The 25271-nt window shown below is 38.7% G+C and overlaps 1 protein-coding gene across 2 annotated transcripts in view; it reads left to right on the forward strand.

Moving 5' to 3' along the window:
• Positions 1 to 25271, forward strand: part of ABCB11 (ATP binding cassette subfamily B member 11) — a 90207-nt gene that overhangs the window by 39532 nt on the left and 25404 nt on the right. Inside the window, exons 11-18 of one of the 2 annotated variants that reach the window (XM_047085394.1) lie at positions 2845 to 2958; positions 6004 to 6114; positions 8147 to 8272; positions 10009 to 10212; positions 12037 to 12207; positions 12708 to 12909; positions 13911 to 13986; positions 18770 to 18872. In XM_047085394.1, the coding sequence (XP_046941350.1) occupies positions 2845 to 2958; positions 6004 to 6114; positions 8147 to 8272; positions 10009 to 10212; positions 12037 to 12207; positions 12708 to 12909; positions 13911 to 13986; positions 18770 to 18872 (1107 nt within the window). The remainder of the gene's footprint in view (positions 1 to 2844; positions 2959 to 6003; positions 6115 to 8146; positions 8273 to 10008; positions 10213 to 12036; positions 12208 to 12707; positions 12910 to 13910; positions 13987 to 18769; positions 18873 to 25271) is intronic. The other variant, XM_047085395.1, reaches the window with a different exon arrangement.

Below are 25271 nucleotides of genomic sequence, written 5' to 3' on the forward strand. Positions count from 1 at the left end.
TCTGCTTACACCTTTAGAAATTTCCCTTTGGGAAAATGGAGAAATCCATGAACAGTATAATCACTAATTGTTCTTTCTCTCTCTCTCCCTTCCTCCCTCCCTCCATCTCTCTCTTTCTTTCACTCATGTGCGCAGGCACATTTTTCACCATACTTCTGAGTAGCAAACTCTGAAGCCTCAGTATACGTGAGCTGAGGTGAGTGTTAGTAATCCACTAAACTAATTAACAATTCGGTTAATCTAATATGTTTTTCATGCACAAAGTCATTATTGGCTGCATGGTAATTGGGCATACATGGTAAGTGGCTCACATAAATGACTGTGATTAGTACCACTTGTACCCAGACAAAAAACAAACTCTGTGATCTATTGAGAGAGGAGATGAAAGCGAATTGCAGAGTGCAGAAGGCTGCTTTTTCACGCTTCCCACGTTTCAGGACTCAATAGTAAAAAATAACAGCAGCAGTAGAGGGTAACAGTATTCAGAGTGTATAAGGTGTCAAGCACTAAATGACATATTTCATATAAATACAATATGTAATGTCAAAGCTTCATTCTGTATTGATGTCATTAAAGATGAGATGGGGCCATGAGGTTTCAAAATATGTGCTGAGGGGCATGGAGTGGGATATAAACTCAGGTGACTATGTCTCTAGGGCCTGACTCATTAGCCAGTGTTTTCTTCTGGATCTATCTTCCAAGGAGCCACAGATCCCCTTTTCCCCAGCACAGCACACCCACAGATTATTCCCCAGTGGTCTCCTTTGCTTCTTCTGACACTGTCATCCCCTGGTTAGAGTGCAGTGTTTGGGGTGGGAAATGATCATCTGTTGGAATGGGTGCTGGCTATTGTGATAATATCAGTACATGTCTCTGTTCTGTCTCACTCACTCTTTCCCTATGAACTCTGAGAGAGACATCTGCAAAACCAGGCTGAGCAAGGTTTGACTGCAAACCTCAGGTTAGGCCCCTAGTGATTCAATCTAGGAACTAGACAGGGGTCGGCAAACTATAGCCAGCCAGTCTAATCCAGCCTGATGCCTGTTTTTGTAAATAAAGTTTTATTGGAACACAGCCATAATTATTTGTTCTCTATTGTCTATGGCTGCTTTCGTACTACATAGCAGAGTTGTGTAATTGCTTCGGAGCTCTTATGGCCTGAAAAGGCTAAAATATCTACTAGGTGTCCTTTATAGAAACTGTTTGCCGAGCCCTGATCTAGGACATGTGGAAAGCATCTTTTGTTTAGGTGGGAAGGCCTCTGATAAAGGTGGTCTTAACCCAATTTACAGAAGTACTTCTCCCTCTATTCACTTTATCATTTCTTAAGTGTGCAATCTTGCTTCTTTTAACATCATCACTATGATTTATGTGGCTAACACTGGATTTATCACCCTTAAACTAATTATTTCATTTCATGTTCATAACAGTCCCATGAGATATATACTGTTAATATCCCTGTGTTACCAATAAAGAAATTGCAGCTTGAAATATGAAGTAATCTGCCCATGGGAGGAGCTGCCTTCTGTAATTAAGGAAGAGGAACAAGAAAGATGAGGAGAGAATGTCTGTCTCATGCATGGAGTGGGGAATTCATGAAGAAGGCAAGGGGGGACTGGTGCACATCATCATATGCGGAATGGAGATTACTTGAGAGGAAGGGAGGTGGCTGGGAGGCTCTGAGGAGTCTCCTGGTCCAGACACAAGACCAAAGGAAGGCAGGGAAACCATCACAGACTAGGATCATTTGACTGCCTGAAGAAGACTACATTCAAACATTCAGGCAGCAGCCAGTTTTCAGTTCAGGAAATAACTCCTGTCCCCAACGGATGGTGGCCAATGAAATATCCTCCATGAAAGTTACATGACTAGTCCCATTTGGCCAAAAGGAGTCTTGTGCTCCTCCTAGAGGCACATGATAAATTACCTCATTGCCTCTTCCTTTATAAACAGCACTGATAAAAACATAGTGCTATTTGGTAGGAACATCTGGTCATGATAAATTTGCCTTCCCCTAACTTAATGAAATGACTGGGTTGGTGAGTTTAAGGACAGCTTCCTCAGCATCGCAAGGAACCTGGCCATACCAACCGCATGCCACCAGCAGGAGGTGGGCCTGTTTGCTAGACAGGATGTCAGGCAAGAGCTTGGGTTCAAATACTGCTCTACCACTTAATACGTGTTTTCATGTAGAGTAAGTTAGGCAACCTCCATACACCTTGGTTTTCTCTTCTGTTGTAAAAATTAAATGAAGTAAAGCAGGTAAATCACTTAGAAATATACATTAGGAAAACTTCTCCTCCTCCTCCTCCTCCTAGTAGTAGTAATAGTTATCCTAATAATAGTCTACTAGTAGCAATAATATAGCATTAGTAGCAAATCTATAATGTACGTACCAATCTCTATGACAATCAAGCTAATCATACTGTCTTTATTGCTTCAGTGACCCTTATCAGGGGTCTCTTATCCAGAGACCATATCAGGCTGGTCATGTGACAAACTGAATTATCATGTCACTATTCTAACTCACTTTGTGTCTATACGCTGCCTTGCTTAGATCTCTTCCTCATTTCAAAATATATTCTTCTTTGTAGAATAGTGTTCTACACATAGATGTTCAGTTAAAAATAATGTAATCTTTTAAATCATAACAATAGAAAAATTGGAGATACTTTGTAGAACAGAAATTATTCCAGGTGTCTCTAAAGAAATAGTTATCTTTCAAACTCCCAAGGAAGAACATTTCTGAGAAATCTCTGAGTTCACACAGATAGCCCGAATGATAGCGCTATTTACAAATTGACAAAAACATACAAAAACTATGTTTATCTCTTTTTATTTCAGATTTTCCTCAGTATCATAGTAGGAGCTTTAAATCTTGGCAATGCATCTTCTTGTTTGGAAGCCTTTGCAACTGGGCGTGCAGCGGCCACCAGCATTTTTCAGACAATAGACCGGGTATGTAAGAGCCAAAGTAAAGGCCATGAGCAGGTTGGGGTGGGGAGAGAAATGAATTTCTGAGGAATTTACCCTCAATGTTAAAAAAAATAGGAGGATGGGGCGTCTGGGTGGCTCAGTCAGTTAAGCGTCTGACTGCGGCTCAGGTCATGATCTCACGGCTCGTGAGTTTGGGCCCCGCATTGGGCTCTGTGCTGACAGCTCAAAGCCTGGAGCCTGTTTCAGATTCTGTGTCTCCCTCTCTATCTCTGCCCCTCCCCTGCTCACGCTCTGTCTCTGCCTCAAAAATAAACAAATATTAAAAAAATAAATTAAAAAAAATATGAGGACTATCACAATGCCCCTAATTCAGCAATACTTAATAAGTACTATCACGGCTCCACACTGAGTTGGGACTGCAAGAATGAAATAGAACAAATAAGGCCCTTTGCACTCCAATCATACTAGGAAACGGGTAATAAAGAAGGAAGCACATTTATGGATCTAGAAGGTACTATGTTGGGGCACCTGGGTGGCTCAGTTGGTGGAGCATCTGACTTAGGCTCAGGTCATGAACTCACAGTTAATGAGCTCGGGCCCTGCATCAGGCTCTGTGCTGACAGCTCAGAGCCTGGAGCCTGCTTTGGATTCTGTGACTCCCTCTCTCTCTGCCCCTCCCCCTCTCATGCTCTGTCTCTCTGTCTCTCTGTCTCTCAAAAAGAAATAAAAACATTAGAAAAAAATAGAGGGTATTACATTTAGTGAAAGAAGTCAGACAGAAAAAGACAAATACTATACAGTGTCACTTACATGTAGAATGCAAAAAAACAAAGCAAATGAACAAACAAACAAAAAACAGAAATGACTCATAAATACAGAGAACAAACTGGTGGCTGTGAGAGGAAGGGGCTAGCAGGATGGGCAAAATAGGTGAAAGGAATAAACTTCTAGTTATAAAATAAGCAAGTCACAGGGATGAAAAGTACAGCCAATAATGTTGGAATAACTTTGTGTGATGACAGAAAGTAACTACACTATCTTGGTGAGCATTTGGTAATGTATATAATCGTCGAATCACTATATTGTACACCTAAAACCAACCTAACTTCAGTAAAAAATAAAAATTAAAAAAAGAAGTAAGCACATTCAAAGATAAGATAATATTAGTGCAATAAAGGAAATAAAATAGGTCAGCATGGTAGCGGTTGGAGTGGAGAGGAGACTTTAAGTGATGGTAACCTCATCTCTGAGGAGATAATATTTGCACTGAGAACTCAAGGACAGTCAGCTGTGTGAAGGGAGGTTCAGGGGGAAACGGTGCTTGGGAAATGAGAGCAGGGCGGCTATTCCTGGAAGAGAGCCCTCTGGATGGAAAAAGGGCTTGGTGAACACAAGGACCTAAAACAAGGTCAGTGTGTGTGAGTTGAGTGAGCAAGGGACAGAGGCTGGAGAGAGAGGAAGGGGCCAGATCATGCAAGACTTTAAGGCCAAGTTCGTAAGTTTGGATTATCTTCTAAAGGTGACAGACCTTAGACTGTCTGGTAGTCTGGCTAGGATTTTCCTGGTTAATCTACTAAAGCACCTTGGAGGTCCAGCTAGAAAGTCAAAATCCAAGAATAGAGGGGAGAAGAAGGCAACATGTCTACCCCTCTGGAAGCCCTGGAAATCCAGAGGTTCTTCTTTGGTCCCCTAAATCTTAAGTATTTATGAAGCATATAACCTACCTGGGGAAACTGTTGATCACTTTATCTGTTTTGTATTTGGGGGTTTCATATATTGGAGTATAGATTGTTGGAAACTACATAGACATGTTGAGCTATCCAAATTCTACCTCGTTCTTAGGGTTGTTATATGCTCAAATAAGATAATGAGTCTAAAAGGACTTTGAAACTATTACAAAAAATTATTTAAAAGTTACTTTATTATCTTTACTAGAGACCCACAAAGAAGAAAATAGATTACGCTATTGCCCCAAAATGAGATATGATGATGAGTTTCTCTCACAAGTGTAGAAGCAGGAAGAAGCTGACGTGGAGTGTTCTGGTAGCAAGACATGGCCCTCACTCCTGTCTGATTAACTAGAAGGGTTAAATTCTAGATTAGGCTCACTACTAACAACAATGAGGTGAAATTCAGCATAGCAATTGAAAGTTGGTAGTATTTGAGGATACCACTTGAGGACATTCAGTTAGGTTTTTTTTAAATGTTTATTTTTGAGAGAGAGAGAGAAAGCTGGGGAGGTGCAGAGAGAGAGGGAGACAGAGGCTCTGAAGCAGGTTCTGCGCTGTCTGTGAGATGTCTGCGCTGAGATGAAGTCGCAGGCTTAACCAACTGAGCCATCCAGGTTCCTGAGGACATTCAAGTAGTTTTAATCATCATCTACCACAGATACACAAATGTAGAGAACTATTGGACCCTGGCTTGGATGACTGTTTGTGTGGCCTTAGGAAAGATACTTAACCTCCTCAGGCAAACAATTGAGCATATCATATGTCTAATTAGGTTATAGTGACAGTTACATAAGTGAGAAAAGCACATATTAAAATACCTTGTAAATTGTCTTCCATGGTATCTCAAAATATAATAATATATAATATTAATATACTATATACTAATATAATAATATATTAGCTATAGATTAATACTATATATTATATTGTTATATAATAATATAATATGTCATAGTAATATGTCAACAAATAGTAATAATAATTTAATTAATTAAATTTAATTAATGTGATGTTATATATCAATTATATATTATTGACATATTTTATATAGGTTATAATTAATTATATATTAATTCTTTGTGTATATTTGGTCATGTATTAATATATGTAATATAATATATTAATACTATTAATGTATAGTAATATAATATCTCATATTAATATCTCAGTAAATGTTCATATTATTACTGTTATTAATAAATGCTTAATGTGGAAACAAATTTTGCTGCAAGTTTTACCTGGTTGTTGTTCTGTTTTATGAGTAAATTCAAACCAAGATGGATCATAAATGCATATAATGTGTGTTGTTGCATATTTCTCTTATATTCCACTCCAGAAACCCATCATTGACTGCATGTCAGAGGATGGTTACAAGTTGGATCGAATTAAGGGTGAAATTGAATTCCATAATGTGACCTTCCATTATCCTTCCAGACCAGAGGTGAAGGTAAGTGTTCATCTTTTCCCCAGGAACAATGACATTTTCCTTCTTTGATGATTCATGTCCAGAGCCACAAATTACTTGTTTTTCTGAAGCATGACAGTGTCCAGGAAGAAGGAACAGAAGCATGTTTCTCTAGAAGTGTCGCTTGGCATCATGTCATTTCTCAGACAACAAACCACATTCCTTTGTAGTAACGATAATGTGCAAATCCCTCTGGTGAGGACACGCTCTGGCAGCACATTCAGGTTAGGTCAGGTTAAGTATGATTCTCTGTTGAAGTATGATTACTGTCATGAAAAGCATAAGCTAAATAAACTACAAGTCTATCAGAACAGCCAAAAAGTACAGATGCAGAGGGTGAAACACGGAGTGGGTAAGGGAAGGAGTGGCAAAGAAAAGCTGCTGCCTTGTGGTTTCTTCCTTCCTATCTCTAAGTTCACAAGGGTCACTAGATCAGTCTTTGGAGGAAAGGTAAGCTTGTGACCTTAGGCTCATGTATCTTGTGCTGGGTGATTGCCCAGGGCACATGATGAAGCAATTTACAGTTTTCCTACACCTACTGAGCAAGTATCTTTAAAGGCAACTTATTCTACAGGTAAATGAGGATCTACTCTCCATGAATGAGTTGGCTTTGAAATGAGACTTATTTCTAATTTTTACAGAATACCTCTAGCCACACTTTCTTAATATTTCTGTTATGGGAAGTAAATCCCATGCTACTTAATTCTGACACTATGTACCTAAAATGTAGGCAAACACGTACACACACACACACACACACACACACACACACACATATGTATGTATATATATACACATACATACATATGTGTATGTGTGTATATATATACACAGAACATAGGTACCCCTATGTTCTGATTACATTGCTGAAGTGTATTTAGATTACTGTTACATATCATATATGTATGGAAACATTAAATGTCACAACATATGTCAAAATGTCAACATATGTCAACATATGTGTGAAAGATCAACCACAAGGTAGTACTCACTCAGTAAAGATTTTTTAATGGATGTCTAAAAACTTGCTTCGTAGTATCTGTTCAGAACCAGCTAATAAGAGCCGTTTCATAAATACCAGTAGAATTAAAACACAATAATTTCATTTCTCTTTTATCCTCTATTCCCAACACCAATAGTTTGTTTTAACAAAATCTTACTTAGACCCGCAAATAGTCTTTATACCACAAGTATGTATTTAGCCCTGCTGGGTGCCACGCTGTACTGGGCTATAATGAGAAAAAGCACACTTGATGCCTGCCACCCTGGTGGGAATGACAGTCCAATACAGTCCAGTAAGTGAAAGTGATTTGCAAGCCTGACTCTCTAGTGGGATGAAAGGCATGTGAGATTTTGTCACACAGAGGACCCCAAACTGCCTTTCCATAATAAGTACAAAAATCACCACTGGACTGGTGAAAATACCCAACAGATGCTTATGAATTAGCTTCTTGTTCTTCCCTTTCTGGACCTACCAGCATTCAGTCTCTACCTTTAACGGTGCTTTAAACTTAACAAACATGCCACAAACATCTCTTAGGGAAAGTTATTCAGATCATACGTTCACACACAATAAAAGTGCATAACAGCTTAACATTTGCAAATTAGTTTATTGTTAATCCATGCTCAGTAAATTAGTATTATATTTCTAACTTAATGGCTTTTTTTCCTTAACTAATTGGGACGGTCTCCTTGAGGCGTCCTAGTATCAGGAGTCTTTTAACTTGGACTTTGGAACATACTTTTAAAAGTTGTCCTGGTTTGTTTACTGCAACAGTGTTACCACACATCATTTTATTTCTTCACCGCCACTATGAGTTTATTAATGAGTAATGTGCTAAATGCTAAAACTTCATCCTAGGCACTGTTTATTAATTTTCTGGTTATTGGTCGGTATTGATAGATACTGCTTTCAGGGCATGAGTAAACACATATGCAGTATTCTCACAAAGCATCCTAACTTGTGAGTCTAACTGCTGACAATCTGAATGTTGTTCTTCTCTTTTCTCTACAGATTTTGAATAACCTCAGCATGGTCATTAAATCAGGGGAAATGACAGCTGTGGTAGGATCCAGTGGAGCTGGGAAAAGCACAGCAATACAGCTCATTCAGCGTTTCTATGACCCCAGTGAAGGCATGGTGTGTGTCTTCCAGAAACCTCCTCAATATGTGGGGATGGGAAGTGCAAATGGAGATACGCTGGTCAAACATAAAGACCTAGCACACATGGAGACCATCTTGACACACGCAGAGTTGACTTAATGATTTTTGACCAGACTGACTGGACTAATTCCCTGCACGGTGGCTGTACTCAATGAACAACCCGCTTGTGCACTAAGGGATGTAACTAAATGCGCAGATACATTCAAAATGGTATTTCTGCCTCTTTGGTGAACTAACATTTCCATTTATTTCTTTGGATTGCAACAAAATCGTATTGTCTTTTAAAGTTTTCCAAACACTAGGTATAGGAAAGGTTGCATGGCTAGAATGAACAGATTGATTACTGCTTCGAGAAACTGAGTTTAAAATATATATATATAATCTCACAAACTACTTGGTCTCTTTTTCCTCATGTTTATTTGTCTATAAAAATAATTATTTATTTTCAAAATGACCTCCAAGGTATGTATGCTCATTTTATAAATAAGGAAGCAGAGTCAGAGAGATTGAGACTTGCCCCCAGTTTGAACCCAGGTCTATTAGATGCCAGAGGCTCTGTTCTTTCTACACTCTCAAAATCATTCTTGTCAACATTTCCTTGATGCCTTGCAGTAGACTCATTTGACTGTATGTTAAGTGGCTTCAATACAAGGCATTCTCTATAATGGATGCACTGCCACACTGACATGACAGACGTAATGAAAATTCTCTTTGGTACAGACATTCCGTCCTCTGGATATTCGTTGCTACATACCAGCATAAGTACGCTCTGAATTTATAAAAATCATGGTTTCTTGATGTAAGGTCTTTGCTTCTTTGCTAATAGTAATTTGTAATTGTTTATCCCACCTATAGTTTCAATTACTTTTAAATGGCAAAGTGCTATTTTTTTTTTAAATATAATTTATTGTCAAGTTGACTAACATACAGTGTGTACAATGTGCTCTTAGCTTTGGGAGTAGATTCCCATGATTCATCACTTACACACAATACCCAGTGCTCGTCACAACAAGTGCCCTACTCAATGCTCATCCCCCCCCCCCCCACACACACCCTACCAACCCATCAACCTGTTTGTTCTCTGTATTTAAGAGTCTTTTATGGGTTGCTTCCGTCTCTGTTTGAAACTATTTTTTTCTCCTTCCCTTCCCCCATGGTCTTCTGTTAAGTTTCTCACGTTCCACATAGTAGTGAAAACATATGAAATCTGTCTTTCTCTGACTTGTTTCATTTAATGTAATACCCTCCAGTTACATCTACTTTGTTACAAATGGCAAGATTTCATGAATCCGGCCAGAAAGTTACTGTAATGCATATACACAAGATAGGGAACATTTCTTATTTTCTTTGTAGCTTTTGAAGTCCATTTTTATAGGTCATAAGTCAAAAGATAATAAAAATATACAACATATGGTGAATAGCTGATTGATTCCATTGAAGAATTAACATTTTTTCCATTCCTGGGCCAATTGTGGTCAATTAAATGACCTTTACATCATTTGTGTTTCTACAATGAATTGTCCTACAGCTATACTCGATTTCAACTATAAATTGTCACTCTTATATAAACAACCTCGTTGTAGGAGGAATTATTTTTGTTATAATCTTGCAGGTCTCTACTTTTTCTCCCCGTACATCAAGTACAACATAGCATTTTGGTTCAGAACCCCGAAGGATTCTAAGAGATGTGACATTGTGCTCATGTTTTCTAGGTGACTTTGGATGGCCATGACATCCGCTCTCTTAACATTCAGTGGCTTAGAGCTCAGATTGGGATAGTGGAGCAAGAGCCCGTTCTGTTCTCCACCACCATTGCAGAGAATATTCGCTACGGCAGAGAAGATGCAACGATGGAAGATATAGTTCTAGCTGCCAAGGCAGCCAATGCCTACAACTTCATCATGGACCTGCCACAGGTACCCCTAGTCTCTCATTCCACGGGGGAACCCAGAAGTTGTGAAAGAGAAAAGAAAAAGTTACACAATATTATACATTTCTTTTCATTTAAATCCCAAATCATTAAATTCTTTTTTTTTTAATTTTTTTTTTAACGTTTATTTATTTTTGAGACAGAGAGAGACAGAGCATGAATGGGGGAGGGTCAGAGAGAGGGAGACACAGAATCTGAAACAGGCTCCAGGATCTGAGCTGTCAGCACAGAGCCCGATGCGGGGCTCGAACTCACGGACCGCGAGATCATGACCTGAGCCAAAGTTGGCCGCCCAACCGACTGAGCCACCCAGGCGCCCCCAAATCATTAAATTCTTAATGCCATGTTAGATTTCATTCCTGGAAATGTACCATGAATTTTCCCCTTTGTCTGAAAACATATTATTGTTGATATATTAAAAATCTACCAAACAGGAACTTTCTTTTAAAATCTCCCTTTGACATTGACACAATCTTCTTACCCTATCTGTTAAGCATTTGTTTAAGCAGTAGGTAAGTTTTTCATGTGGCAATGACTTACACAATGCTCCTTTGATGCCTACTAATGTCATTGTTCTTTAATTTTCTTGTGTTTAGGCAGCTAATGCCGTGTCCTCAGTACTGTATCTCACATATTCAAAAATTCCTCATTTATCTTCATTGTAAACAATGACAACAAAATCCAACTCCATATTATTATACTTATATACATTTTGTGGCCAATAGTCTGCTAAATCAAAGAAGAGTTATTACTAGTTAACATATATATATATATATATATATATATATATATAGTGCTTACTACATACCAGGCACTGTTCTAAGCACTTTACCTCTCATTTGACCCTTAAAACCATCCTGTTGGTAGCTACTTTACTATTTCCACTTGTAAAGAGAGAACTAAGAGGTCAAATAACTTGCTCAAGGCAGAAGAGTCAAGGTTCACACCCACGTGGTCTGGCTCCAGAGTCTGTGTTCTAGATAATTTCCTAATCAGCCTTTTAGATTACCTGTGTGAATAGGATTGCAGCTGTGAGTATGATATAGTCTAATGACAAAGAGTATAAAGCTTTGGAATCAGACTGCCTCCATGCAAGTCCCATATTCTCTATTTGTAAGCTCTATAAACTTGGGCAAGTTACTTTAGCCCCTTAAACCCCAGCATTTCCCTACCCATCGATTGACCACAGCGATATCTATCTCATGGGCCATCTGTAGGGACTAATGAGGTGAAATGTGTAAAGAGCTCAGCTCCATGCTTTATACATGGTAAGTGCTCAACTCATGTTGGCTAATAATGAACAAGACAAGAGTCTGACACCATTGTGAGATTGTCATATAATTCTAGACATGAAAGATACTCAGTAACTGTTTGCTATAGATGGTAATGATCGTAAAGCTAGTTTGATCTTTCCTTTACAACATAAAGACAGCTTTAGTGTTGTGTTTTTCTGTGTTGCCAAACTAGAGAAAAGGAGGAAGAACTTGATATGTGCTCTAACCCTTTAAAATGGGTTTTCAGGACCCTGATCAACTTTTACTTTGGTGGAAACATTTTATTTGAAGTTGAACTAGAGAGAAACATTTATATAACCCAGGAACCTGGGAATGAAAGAATAAATCAATTTCTTCATCTTACATATAAGTATCGATCAGACAGTAACCTGTTTCACAAAAGGGTATTTCTTTCAATGAAAGTTGGGCCTGTGAAAATTCATCCTTGAGAAGGAAGCTAGAAAGGACCTTGTAATGATCACTGCCAGGAACCATCAAATTGTTCCTCTTCCTTCCTGGTGTCACCTTCTTCCCAGCAATTTGACACTCTTGTTGGAGAAGGAGGAGGCCAGATGAGCGGTGGCCAGAAACAAAGAGTGGCCATTGCCAGAGCCCTTGTCCGAAACCCTAAGATCCTGCTCTTGGACATGGCCACCTCGGCGCTGGACAATGAGAGTGAAGCCATGGTACAAGAGGCACTGAGTAAGGTTGGTTGAAAGTCTGAGTTCATTGTATGAGACCATGTGGAAATGTGCTGTAGGAAAGGCAGCTTGCTGAGAGAGGATGGGGGTGGGGGGAAGGGAAGGGAGGAAAGGAGACAGGGAGGGAGAGAGAGGGGACTACATGGGTCAGTGGGTCCAGTCTAACAGTTTAGAAAATACTGACTACAATGTTCCTCGCAGTTGAATAGAAGTCAGTATGATTTGCTTCCAGAAGCTACAAATGAAAAATTTTAAATCTTGTTGAATCTAACTTAGAATATGTGATTTCAAAAATTTCCATTTTGTTTTTAGCTGTTCATTAATAGCAACAGCTGGACCAACATGTGGGTGTTCATGGCCTTGATAGAGTGTGCTGGCCTTTTCTAATGTCTGCATAGCCTATTAAGGACCAAGACTCTGACTCACTTGTGGATTTGGAGACCATCCAATGTCAATGTCAGCTCTGTCTTACTGTTTGCTTAACAGTACACTGTACATTCTTACAGATTCAGCACAGACATACAATCGTTTCAGTTGCTCATCGCCTATCCACAATCAGAGCTGCAGATGTCATTATTGGTTTTGAACATGGTACAGCTGTGGAAAGAGGCACCCATGAAGAATTGATGGAAAGGAAAGGCGTTTACTTCACTCTAGTGACTTTGCAAAGTCAAGGTGATCAAGCTGCTAACGGAGAGGGCATAAAAGGCAAGTGTCTTTTCCAATATACTTGTACATTGTATAAAGCGTTACGTTTGTTAACTCTGTTTTATGGATTTCTCTACATTTAAAATACACTGTGTTATTTGTTCTCCCAAAAGCCCTTGGAGGCATGCTACAGATGATAAGAGAAAGAACAGAAGTTCAGGAGATTCAGTTACTTGATCAAGTCAGAGAGCTAAAATCCAGGTCTTGTGTGGAAGAACGATTTCAATTCTATCCGATACTTTGCAGATAGGAGAGCCTTCCTAGAGTGTCCTGCACACAGTAGGACATTTATTCTTACTGATTGGGTAAATTAATTAATGACTAAACATTGTGGTGCTTATTTTCATTAGCGTGGATAGATACTTTGGGCCCTCGTGCATCCTTTCTGTTTTCAGTCTGAATTTTCAGACTTGGTGCTTACGCCAGCCTACATTAACCAACCACTCCAAACTTTCTCTACCATACCACATCTCGATTTGTGAACTCCACTGAGTAAAACTACTGTGTACATTTAACACGTGTGATTTATTCTGAAAATACTTTTTAACTTGGTGTGTCTACCACAGAAACCACCTACAGTGGGCTTCCTTTAAGTTTTTACGATTCATGCTGTCAAAATATCTATTCGTTGGGGATGACACACTGGGTATCACACAGTTCAAAAGATTCAATCCTGCTGAGTATTTTTTTTTTAAGTTTGTTTGCTTATTTATTTATTTATTTACGTAATCTCTACACCCAGTGTGGGGGACTCAAACTTGTGACTCAGAGATCAAGAGTTACATGCTCTTCTGATGAAGCCAGCCAGGCACCCCCTGCTGAGTATTTTGAAATTTTTTTTGTTCGAATGTGACGGATAAGTGCTAAGTTTTATTTGTCACAGTAGAGTTAATAGAATGTTTTAGCATCAGATATAGTGCTAGCATATAATAAGTAGTTTTATTTTGATATGGCTCTCCTTATTGTATACACTAAGGAATCATTCATGTTGTGTTGCACAGGAGAAGACGAAACTGAAGATGGCTCATTTGGTGGCAGACAGACCTTTAGCAGAGAGAGCTACCAGGCTAGTTTAAGGTAAGCTAGCCATGAGGCAGATTTTAAGGTTTTAAAATATTCTTAGGAGCCTCTGCCCCTATGATCCCTCAGGTAATATCTCAGGTACAACCAGGAGATCCTTGAGTGTAGCCCCAGGTTTCATGTAATATGAACGTGAAAATGAATCCTTGGTTGCTATATATTGACATTTCTGTTTCTAATTCATGGGGATTTTTTTGTTCCACATTGGCTTCTTATCTTATTGTGGCTAGTGTCATGAGAGAGAGGCTTTATAATTAAAATGTTGTCAGTTTAGAAAGGGGATTTTAAAAATTTGTGTTTGGTCTTGTCCCCTAGATCTAACCATGATATGAAGCACTGTTTTTACATGGAGGTCAAGTTCATGGCTTTAGGCCCATTCTTTTACCTACTGAGCTATAATTGAATTACAAATATTTCTGCTTCCAGAGTGACCCATCTGAATTCAAATCATTCCTTAACTAGATGAAATAAGAAATGTATTTTTTAGCATTTGAAGAGAATTTCCTTAAACCCCAGCTATTTATTTTTCTTTGGATGAATATAGGGGTACTGACTTCCAAACATATTTTTGGAATATGCCGTTAACAAGACTGTAAGTTTTAATCTTTCATCCTGATTTAAGTGTATCAGTAAAATAGTTCATTTAATGTTAAAATTCTATGTACTAAGAATTCTGCCCAAGAGTAGCTGTCTCTATTTGTGAAAATATTATTTAAGATTTTTTTCGCTGAGTTAGGAGGCTGTTAGTAAACAATGGGTGAGAGTAGATTTCTCTACCATTGACTTTATCATTTCTAGGATATGTAATTCAAGGCTATACTCTGAGCAAAGGCACAGTTATAAGACTTGCTCTTTCAAGACAGCATATTGCTTATTGAAAACTGGTTAAAGTGGCTTAGAAGAAAACATTTATGTAATAATTCCAAGCAATTCGAACACAGATTTATTTTTCAATATTCAAAGAATAACGTATATAGCTGTTGAATCACTATGGTGTATACCTGAAATTAACATAACATTGTATACCAATTATACTCAAAAAAATAGTTCACTAATTTTATGCTTAGGGTTTTTTATTTTTCCTTTTGAGAAAGTTTATTCATAAAAATTTCAAGAAATGTTGGTTTTATCAAGTGTTGTGAATTAGGAAAATAATAAAGTAATAGCCTCAAATTGCTCTATAAAGTCAAAGTTACAACAATTGCCAAAATTATTAGGTAGTTTTTATAGATATTGGGCATTGTGTCTAACCATGCTTTTTTTTTTTTTAATGTTTATTAATTTTTGAAGAGAGAGGGACACAGAGTGTGAGCGGGGGAGGGGAAGAGAGAGAGGGAGACACAGAATCCAAAGCAGGGTCCAGGCTCTGAGCTGTCAGCACAGAGCCTGACCCGGGGCTCGAACCCACCAACAGTGAGATCATGACATGAGCTGAAGTCGGACACTTAACCAACTGAGCCACCACGGCACCACTTAACCATGCTTTTCTGATTCGAAGAAAAATAAATTATAAGGATCATTAGAATCACAACCTGAAGATACTGTCTACCTTCTTAAACACAGAAAACGACAGGCATCTCTTTTGATAACTAGGCTAACAGTTGTAAAGAGGAAGTGATGTATTTCATAGTCATGTCAATAAGAAAGTAAATATTTTCTTAGCTTTTCTGAGGAGCAAAATTCTCCTTGTTCTGAGTAGTTTGCTTATAGTTTATTATTAGGATCAAATAAACATTTTTAATACAAACATTTCCTATTTGGCTATTAATTCTCACAAATTCTACATTTTGGTGACAAGAAAGAGAAATGTAGAAATATAATCTACACACAAAAAGTAACTATTAACCTCCTGCAGAGAAAGATTTATAAATTTGAGTAAGAAGGTCTGTTAAAAATATCTCATTGTGTATGCTGACAGATTTTTTTTGCTAAAAGATGACTAAATTAAATGTTAATTTGTATCTTACTTCCTTGGCCTTGGTCTTTCTGAGGGCTCAATCTCTCTTTAGCAATATATTTTAGGTTCAAGAACAATTTAGTGGATAACAGTAACTGATCTCCTGAATAATAATGTTGAAAGAGACAGAAAAATTGTGAGGATATTCATTCTCTGAATTAGCTGTTTTTACTTGTGGTGAGAAGTGGTACCCAGCTTCTGAGAAAGGGAGTGACAGATGTTGCTGTTTTTTTTTTTAATTTTTTTTCAACGTTTATTTATTTTTGGGACAGAGAGAGACAGAGCATGAACGGGGGAGGGGCAGAGAGAGAGGGAGACACAGAATCAGAAGCAGGCTCCAAGCTCTGAGCCATCAGCCCAGAGCCTGATGTGGGGCTCGAACTCACGGACCGCGAGATCGTGAGCTGGCTGAAGTAGGACGCTTAACCGACTGTGCCACCCAGGCACCCCTTTTTTAAAACTTTTTTTTTCAACGTTTATTTATTTTTGGGACAGAGAGAGACAGAGCATGAACGGGGGAGGGGCAGAGAGAGAGGGAGACACAGAATCAGAAGCAGGCTCCAGGCTCTGAGCCATCAGCCCAGAGCCTGACGACTGTTTTTTTTTTTTTTTAAAGGCACGGGATAGAATCCTAACTCTGATGTCTATGGTGGACCAGAGGGGGTTGGCAGGTAGGCCCATGGTTTCAATGGGACAGCCTATGTGAGGCAGGTGGAACATTCTGGGAAATAGGGAGAGAGAGAGACTTAAGAAATATAAGATTAAGGTAGTAAAACTCAGAAGGGACAAGGATATATGTTTTGCCATGCTCAGAACTAGGAGGAAGTCAACCATATTTCCTTTTCCACATACTCCTACATTGGCTTCCAATGCTCTGAACTTCTCTGCAGGCCCATGACCTTACATCTCAGCCCTACTATGCACTCTGCTCTCTCCACTTGACACATGCCTAGTCCTCATGCCTTCTGGAGAAGACTTCTTGACCTTAGTTACATAACCCAAAGAAGTAACTCTATTGCTGGAGAGTCTCAGGCCGGGTGGGAGGGAGCTGGGGTGTCCCAGAGGGCAGCTTGATAACAGGGAAGCAGGGTGAGGAGTGGTTTCATGCCCGGTCATAATGAGACTTGACAAGAGTGTGAATGTGCAAGAGCAAGGAAGAGGGAGGACTTGAGATACATGCACCTTGTTGCACCTGGGTGACTAAGTGCCACTAATTGGACCTGGGAACAAAAAGGTGATATGCTAGTACCTTCTCAAGAAGGCCAGATGAGCATGGATAATAGACAAGCACCACCTTCATATCTGTCTTCACCTAACTTCACCTGGATACAAATGATGAAAATGGTTTCATTGTAAATGGTTCCGTCTAGATTATGCTGAAACAGTTGATACTGGTCTCATTGGCTCTAGCATCTCTCTCTTTATACTTCTTACTTCAGATAGGTGCTTTGACAATGTAACACCCTCCTCTCAAGTCTTCACCAACGCCTTCATCACTTCAAACTGTATTTGCAAATGACTGAAAACCAAACTCAGCCTGCTTTAACTTTTAAAGGGAGAGAATCAGTTTACATAACAAGTAGTTCCAAGAAAGCTTTGGCTTCAGGCTTCACATATGTGATGTGTCCAAGATACATCTAGTTTCTCTCTTCCTTTCTCAGCTCTACCTTTTTTCCCCTTCTATTTGCTTCATTTTTCAGTAAGCTTCTTTCTTTGAAGGTATTGATATAATCGCCAGCCACTCCTCCTGGTGCTGCATATTTTCACCTTTAACCTAGAGGAGAATAGGAGTCTCCTCAGAAAATCTCAAGGAAAAAACAAAACCACCTGAACCAATCTCTTCCTATATCTGTTCTATACTAAGTATATGTAATGAGGAACCCTGTTCTCTCCTGTCTCCATGTGTTTCTGTTTATACTGTTCTCTCCATCAGAAATGCTCTTCCTCTAGCCTACAAATACCCAAGTCCCACCTTAGTCACCTCTCCCATGAAGACTTTCATGGTAATACCTGCCGTATATGTTTTGTTCCTTTAAATTTCCATACTTTTTCGTCAACCCTGCCTTACAGAACTTAACACATTCTTCCTACGCCAGGGTTGGGTACATATTTTGCTCTTCTGTAAGATTTTAAACTCCTTGAGGGAAAATTCTGTCATTGACCAGTCTTTGTAATCCTCACAGCATCTGGCATTGGTTTGCATGCTATAGATGCCCAATAAGCTTCTGTTAAATGAATAAATGAGTGAATGAACACATCAACTAAATTTTATTTCAGTAAGCTACTTGTTACTTAAATGCATTTCTAGGGACAGTACGTAGCCTAAAGAAAATCTCACTAGGGGCCCTATTTTCCTCCTCTGAGCTCATTTGTATCCAGGTGGCCTTACACTAAAGTAAAACCAAGTGTGACTAGAGAGAGAAAGAGACATCCAAATTACAACCTGTAACCAATAGGGAGGTAAAGATGCTGGGCCTTTGCCCTGGTAGCAATTAGCAGACCATGTGGATTTGGAATGGATTTGAGCCTTGGACCTTGTTTTGGAAGACTGGTAGGACAGCTTTCCTCTCCTTCTCTCCTTCCCTCCTTGAGCACACTCTGAATCAGAGTCTAGCTTGGGGCCCAGAGCATCCAATCTAATTAACTATGCTGCAAGTATGGTTCTGCCAAACCTGCCCAGGAAGCTGTCTTATCTTGTTACTATGTGACCTACCAAGCATTTCTGTTTATTTGACACATATGATGTAAGCCTGAACACCAGCTAAGTCCTGTTCCAACCTGCCCATAATCTACAGACTCTTTCATCTTTCTGTTTATTTACAGAGCTTCAATCCGGCAACGCTCCAAGTCTCAGCTTTGTTACCTGGTACCTGAACCTCCATTAGCTGTTGTAGATCATAAGTCTACTTACGAAGAAGACAGAAAGGTCAGGCACCAGTTGCTCTTGGGGATTGGAGACCGTCTTTGCTGGGGACTATTGCATGGCCTTTAAATCTGACAACATGAGTTTGCAAGGCAAATATCTAGTAATGTTCGCTAAATCAGATTAAATGGGAGAATCCATGAGGACCTGATGAAAACTCTAAATTGTATACAATATGTTAAAAGAAATACAGATTAATTAATGACCTTTAAGAACATCTGATAACTGAAAATGGACTAAAATTGTTAGTCAATAATTTGAGACGAATCATTGTAATAGACACAGGCAAATTATATGTACTTAGATTATTTGGCTATATGTATATTATTTTAAAGGTTGTAAGAATACTTGAAAACAAGTTTTCTCAAATTTTTCAATCTCCTTCTTAAATTATAATAACCCTGGCAAAAGTGTTTATTTGACAAAGGTATTTGATAAAGTTAGCACGATTTTTTAATTAACAGAAGATGATTAGGTTTTATGGGCAGTTGATTACTTCATATAGCTTTACCATAATTTCTTAAGGATATATCTATATCTAAGATCAGCACTATTAGTTTTAATAAAATTCAAAATGACACAAAAATGAAAGAGATAGGCGAGGAATCAACAGATGTAGCAATATTTCTTCCTAGGGACACAGATCCTCAAAGCTATTGTGGGCATCTTACTTTCACATAAGGTGCCCATCTATCCCCACCCTCAAAGCCTTTCTTAATCTCTGAACTTAATTCTTCAACCTGAGAGTCTCACATTCAAGCCCAAACTCCTCTTCATTTGACACTTTTCATGGCAGTTTTCTTATTGAGCCTTAATTGGGGTCATATTGTCTTATTCCTTTACTAAATTACAAGCTTCTTAAAGATAGTGAGTATATATTATTTGTGTTTGCATCAACTTGGGCACTTAGGCCAGTGCCCTGCACCTATTAGGATATCAGGAGATTTAAAAACTAGGATGATAATTGAATTTCTACAATGAAATAAGCCCAAACCACAAGATTTATCAAAGCAAATAAGTCAGAGAGTATTTTAATTACAAGCACATCCATTATGCATGATGTAATTTCAAACTGTCTTTAAAAATTTTTTAATGAGAATCCGTTTTGGAAGTAATTATAAACCTTTATTCGCAGTGACAAATGTGGAATAAAGTACAGTCTTCCTTATGATCTTATGACTATGACAGAAGGGTTATTAAAGTCCTCTGTTGGTTTTAATATATTAGGAATGAATAAATATCCAGTAGAGTTGGTTTAAGTAAATTTCATAGAAAAATACTTAGGAGCAGCAGGATGAATCACACAGAGAGCAAGCATGGTTGCTTACTGCATCTTGCCATTAAGGACTCAACTTCTCTTCTAAATCTAGAAATAGTTATTTCATCTATGTCCATGGTGCTGCCACCAATAATGACAAGATGCCTATATAAGGAGTCTAGTGAAGCTCCAGGGGACAAAGAACCAAACACGACGTTGAAATTTCAAATGTAACAGTATCAATCATATTTGACTTTTGCATTTTTTATTTTATTTTTTCTAGTTTCTGTTACTATTTGACAACAAAAGCGAGAGAAGAAGGAAGGAAGGAAGGAAGGAAGGAAGGAAGGAAGGAAGGAAGGAAGGAAAGAAAGAGAAGGAAAATAAAATCTGATTTTGTTGTTGCTGTTGAAACTGGCAGTGGCCTGGCATAGCTGTAGAGATCAGATCCCTGGAGATCTGGAGATCAGATTCCCACAGGGTTCTCCTGATGCTGAGGAAACTCAAAAGGGAACCATTTACATAAGGAGGAAACCTAATTCAAATATAAAGACTAGTTAGAGAAATAAAAATGCTCCATATAATATTCTACTTATCAGCATTGTGAATTAGAATGGAATAGTTAAACTCAATTAAATTTAAATCAGCGTAATATTTAAAATATGCCACTTTATATTCTGTCTCCAGTTAAGAGAGAAAAAAGAAGGGGAAAAAAATGACAGGGAAGCCATTGTGATTTTGTGAAAGCTCCAAGAAAATTAGGTCTTATGCTTATATTAAGACTGCTCAGGGGCGCCTGGGTGGCGCAGTCGGTTAAGCGTCCGACTTGAGCCAGGTCACGATCTCGCGGTCCGGGAGTTCGAGCCCCGCGTCAGGCTCTGGGCTGATGGCTCAGAGCCTGGAGCCTGTTTCCCATTCTGTGTCTCCCTCTCTCTCTGCCCCTCCCCCGTTCATGCTCTGTCTCTCTCTGTCCCAAAAATAAATAAAAAACGTTGAAAAAAAAAAATTAAAAAAAAAAAAGACTGCTCAATGGTAATTACATTAGGATTTTTTAGATTTAAATTAACTAATTTTTTTAAAATGGGATTAGGGTTGATAAAATTTAATGTATGGAATTTCTAATCTCAAGTAATATTTTAAAGTACTTTAAATACGTGGGATATTGTGATCTCAAGTAGATTTTAAAGCATTTTAAAAGTTAACTAAATTTGCCAAACACTGGCAAAATCCTTTCTTTTTCTCATTTTATGGAGAAATTCTAACCTTAATGTGTTACTTGGGAAGTATGCTATCTCAGGTTCCAATGCAAAATGTTTACTTACATAAAGGAATTATCTCCACCTTGTGGTCTCTCAGAGTTTCAACTCTGAACATTTAGAAGAGATGGTTGCATAAAGAGCTTGTACTTTCAAACACTAGGTGGGCTCACCGGGGACCAAGGTCTCCTAGTTGCTGGTAACTAGGTAACGTTTCTTCTCACTCTCCAAGCTGTGCTTTGGGTTGCCATCAGTAAAGTCAGATCTTAGCTATAATGCTGACAAAATTAAGTGGAGGATTAGGGGACACCCTCAGGCAAAAGGTGCCAGTCTCTGATACTGAGACATCTCTCTCAGGGAAACAAACAAAGTAGGATCTGTATGAAATCAAGTCAAGGTCAAAAGTTTGCTGCTTCCGATTCTGTGTCTCCCTCTCTCTCTGCCCCTCCCCCGTTCATGCTCTGTCTCTCTCTGTCTCAAAAATAAATAAACTTAAAAAAAAAAAAAAGTTTGAAACCCACCACTTCATCACAGCTAACTTAGAAGATAGGGTTTCAGCATTGATTAAGAGGACAGAGATAGGACCCTTACAGAGATAGGACCCATCACTATATGTTCATTTGGAGAATCTCTGCTCCTTTATCATAGTTCCCATTTCTTATCATCAAATCTTGAAGTCGTTATTGAAACAGGAGACCCCTATGGATTGGCATGCAGAAATCACTGTAACAAAGCACAGAAAGCAGAACATAAGATTTAAGTAGGTAGGAGGTTTTATTTTCACCTGACCTATAAAAGGAGACAGAAGGAAGGAAACTGAGAAAAGTGCAGTGTCTACCATTGAACCATCTGCACAGTAGATGAGCTCAGTATTTTTTTAAATAAATGTTTTGTTGCATGTATGCACCATGGGCATAAAAGCTCCATTCATTCTTTCATCCAATAAATATTGATTGTACAGCTATTGTGTGCCAGGGATTGTGTTATGGATGCAGAGATGAACAAGAGCCACTGTCCTTCTCCCTGCCCTGGAGTTGCAAGCAGGATTCTTTTTTTTTTTTTTTTTCTAACAGGGTACTTCTTTACATATGATAAACTTGACATTGCTACAATAAAGGCAGGAATCCGTAGTAAGAGAACACATCAACTTTTATAATTTTACCCCTCTCCGTGAGTTACTGGTTTGCTACATATACAGGGAAGATGAATAAATTATCTTTAGCCTTTTTTTAGATGACTAAATTTGTCTTTAGCTTTGCAAAACTCAAAGGAAAAATTCTTCTATACATAATGGCTTTATATTTTGCTTTCTTCTATTATTCTTTTAGCTATATCAAGTAAGTCAATTACTTAGGGACAGATTTTCTAGTTTTTGCATCATTCAGGCTTGATGGTGCATTTGGTGGGGGGCCGGGGGGACAGTCAGGGGACAGTTTCCTTTAAATCAAACTTCTAGTGAAAGGGGACAAAGGAAAATTACTCAAATCAATTAAATTTTGCCACTTGTTAGTTTATCTTGGAATGATAACTCCTGGAAAAAAATCACTTCATGTTATTTTAAAATGTCTTAAGTATTGTTGTTTAGGGTGAGGGATACCTTCAAGAATCTGAAGACCAGAGAAATTTCTGTCATGTCAGGCTGTGAGTGAGCTATTTTGTGGGGCAGTGGTTCCAGAAAATGTTGGAGTTTAATGTGCCTGATGGTAGAGCACAGCTGACACTTTCTAAACCTATAATCATGAAATCCTAGGCTCGTAGAGTCCTAGAGATTGCATACTGGGCTTTACTCACATACTGGGCTTTACTACTAGAATTACCTGTGGAGTGGTGTTTTTTGTTTTTTTTTTTTTGTCATCTAATATTTATTGAACATTTATTACATGCCAAGTTTTATGCCAAACACTTTATATAGTTCTAGAAGGGGAAGAGAAATTTGAAGTCAGAGTTCAGGATGATGGTCTCAGATAATGGTCTCTTTGCCCTATCTGTTTGAATTCATGTCTGAGTCCTAGAGAGAGAAGGATTATAGCAGGAAGCAGACAGAAGTAATTTTCACACAAAATCTGTGAGAGATTTTGGGATCCCAAAGTAGTGCCCCTCAGGAGCTACCATGACTAAGTATGATACCAAGGAAATATGTCTCTTGTTGAGCACTATGCACGGTGTCCCATGGACATGAAATGATTTCAGGGGACGGTCAACCACGTGCAGCCCTTACAAGGAGGAGAATGCAGTGGAGGTAGTGTCAGAGCCTGTTGGCATTTCATGGGTGACATTGCTGATGAGAAAGAGAGGGAAAATGGTTGCATTTCTGATATGGCCCAGATCAGCTATGTGGGGACACTTGAAGATAACTCCTAGAAACTGCCACAGTTGTTGAGGACCCTTTCATAGAAGTAAGAGAGTAGCTGGGGTCACTGCAGAAGGGATGGAGAGCCCACAATAGCAGTGAGAATGAAACAGAGAAAAATGTAACACCTAGATATTTATGACAGGAAGGAATACTTCTGGTGGATGTTATGAGGATGTCAGAAGGACCTGCACTTACTCGCAGAATATGTTCCCCTCTTCCTCATTATTCCATTGCACATAAAGTTGAAAATCTTAGTTAGACACCCTTTGAACTAGGATATGTAGACTGGAGATTATGTAAAAAGGGACAAGCAGAAGAAAAAGAGCAAAGACACAAAAGAAAATAAAGTGTTTTTTTCTAAGTGTAGAAAACAACTAAAATTTATTCTCAATATATGTTCTAGAGATAGAACCACTGGTCATAAATATCAGTGACTTTTGAATTGTAGTTTTCCATTGGCTCTAATAGTGAATTTTATTCTTCGTAAATTTTTAAGTGTAGATAATTCTAAAAGCTTGTGAAACGTATGATTGCTTCATGCAGCCTCTAGGATAGCTCTGCTGTACCCTGAGATCCACATTAGTATCTTTTCAAACACCTTATTTTTAAACACAGATTCACACTCAGGCTTACTAAATTAGAATTTCTGGTGATAGGCCCCAGGAATCTATATTAAAAAAAATTTTTTTTAATGTTTATTTATTTTTGAGAGAGAGAGAGAGACAGAGAGTTGAGCAGGGGAGTGGTAGAGAGAGAGAGGGAGACACAGCATCTGAAGCAGGCTCCAGGCTCCAGGCTCCGAGATGCAGCACAGAGCCCGATGCAGGGCTTGAACCCATGACTGTGAGATCATGACCTGAGCCAAAGTCAGACGGTTAACTGACTGAGCCATCCAGGTGCCCCCCAGGAATTTATATTTTTAATCATTGATCCACATGAGTCTGGCAAGCATCCTGATATGGACACCAACCACTGTCTAGAACTGTAGAAGGTCTAAATTTTGCTGTAGTGCAAAGTATCAAGTTAGTCTGACACTGTTTTCATGGATGCAGGCAGAATACACAAGAGCCCTGAGCCAGAGACAAAGAACTTTATTACTCACAGCAAGAGTGGTAGCCAGAGTGCATCATTTGCACTGGTTTCCCAGCCTGAACCCCCGATTTAAAGAGAGCCAGATGATACTAGCAAATGAAGGGGGTATTTAAGAGAGGAATCCTGAACTTGAGGAACTGGATTCTTTTATAATGGGTAGTAAGCACATCTGCTCTTTTCTTGGGATGGAGACACCATCTTTGTCTTCCAAGGCTATTTGCTATGCAAACACCCTTGAAAAAAAATACTCTAAATAAAGGTAGTCAGTGATTCTGCATAAGATGTGCAGAAATACAAGATACCCATAGAGAGTTATCTCCCTAAAACAACTTAGTCCAACAATCTCATTTTGAGGATGAGGTAACTGAGCCCCAGAGAGCTAAATTGCTTCGTGATGTATTCCATAGGTGGCTTCATTGGGTTCAATCAAGAACCCTGTTCTT

Source organism: Lynx rufus, unplaced genomic scaffold (assembly GCF_022079265.1).
Source record: "Lynx rufus isolate CCGP_SWC_20201006 ecotype Redwood Valley unplaced genomic scaffold, mLynRuf1.p SCAF_2, whole genome shotgun sequence".
Taxonomy (NCBI): Eukaryota; Metazoa; Chordata; class Mammalia; order Carnivora; family Felidae; genus Lynx; species Lynx rufus.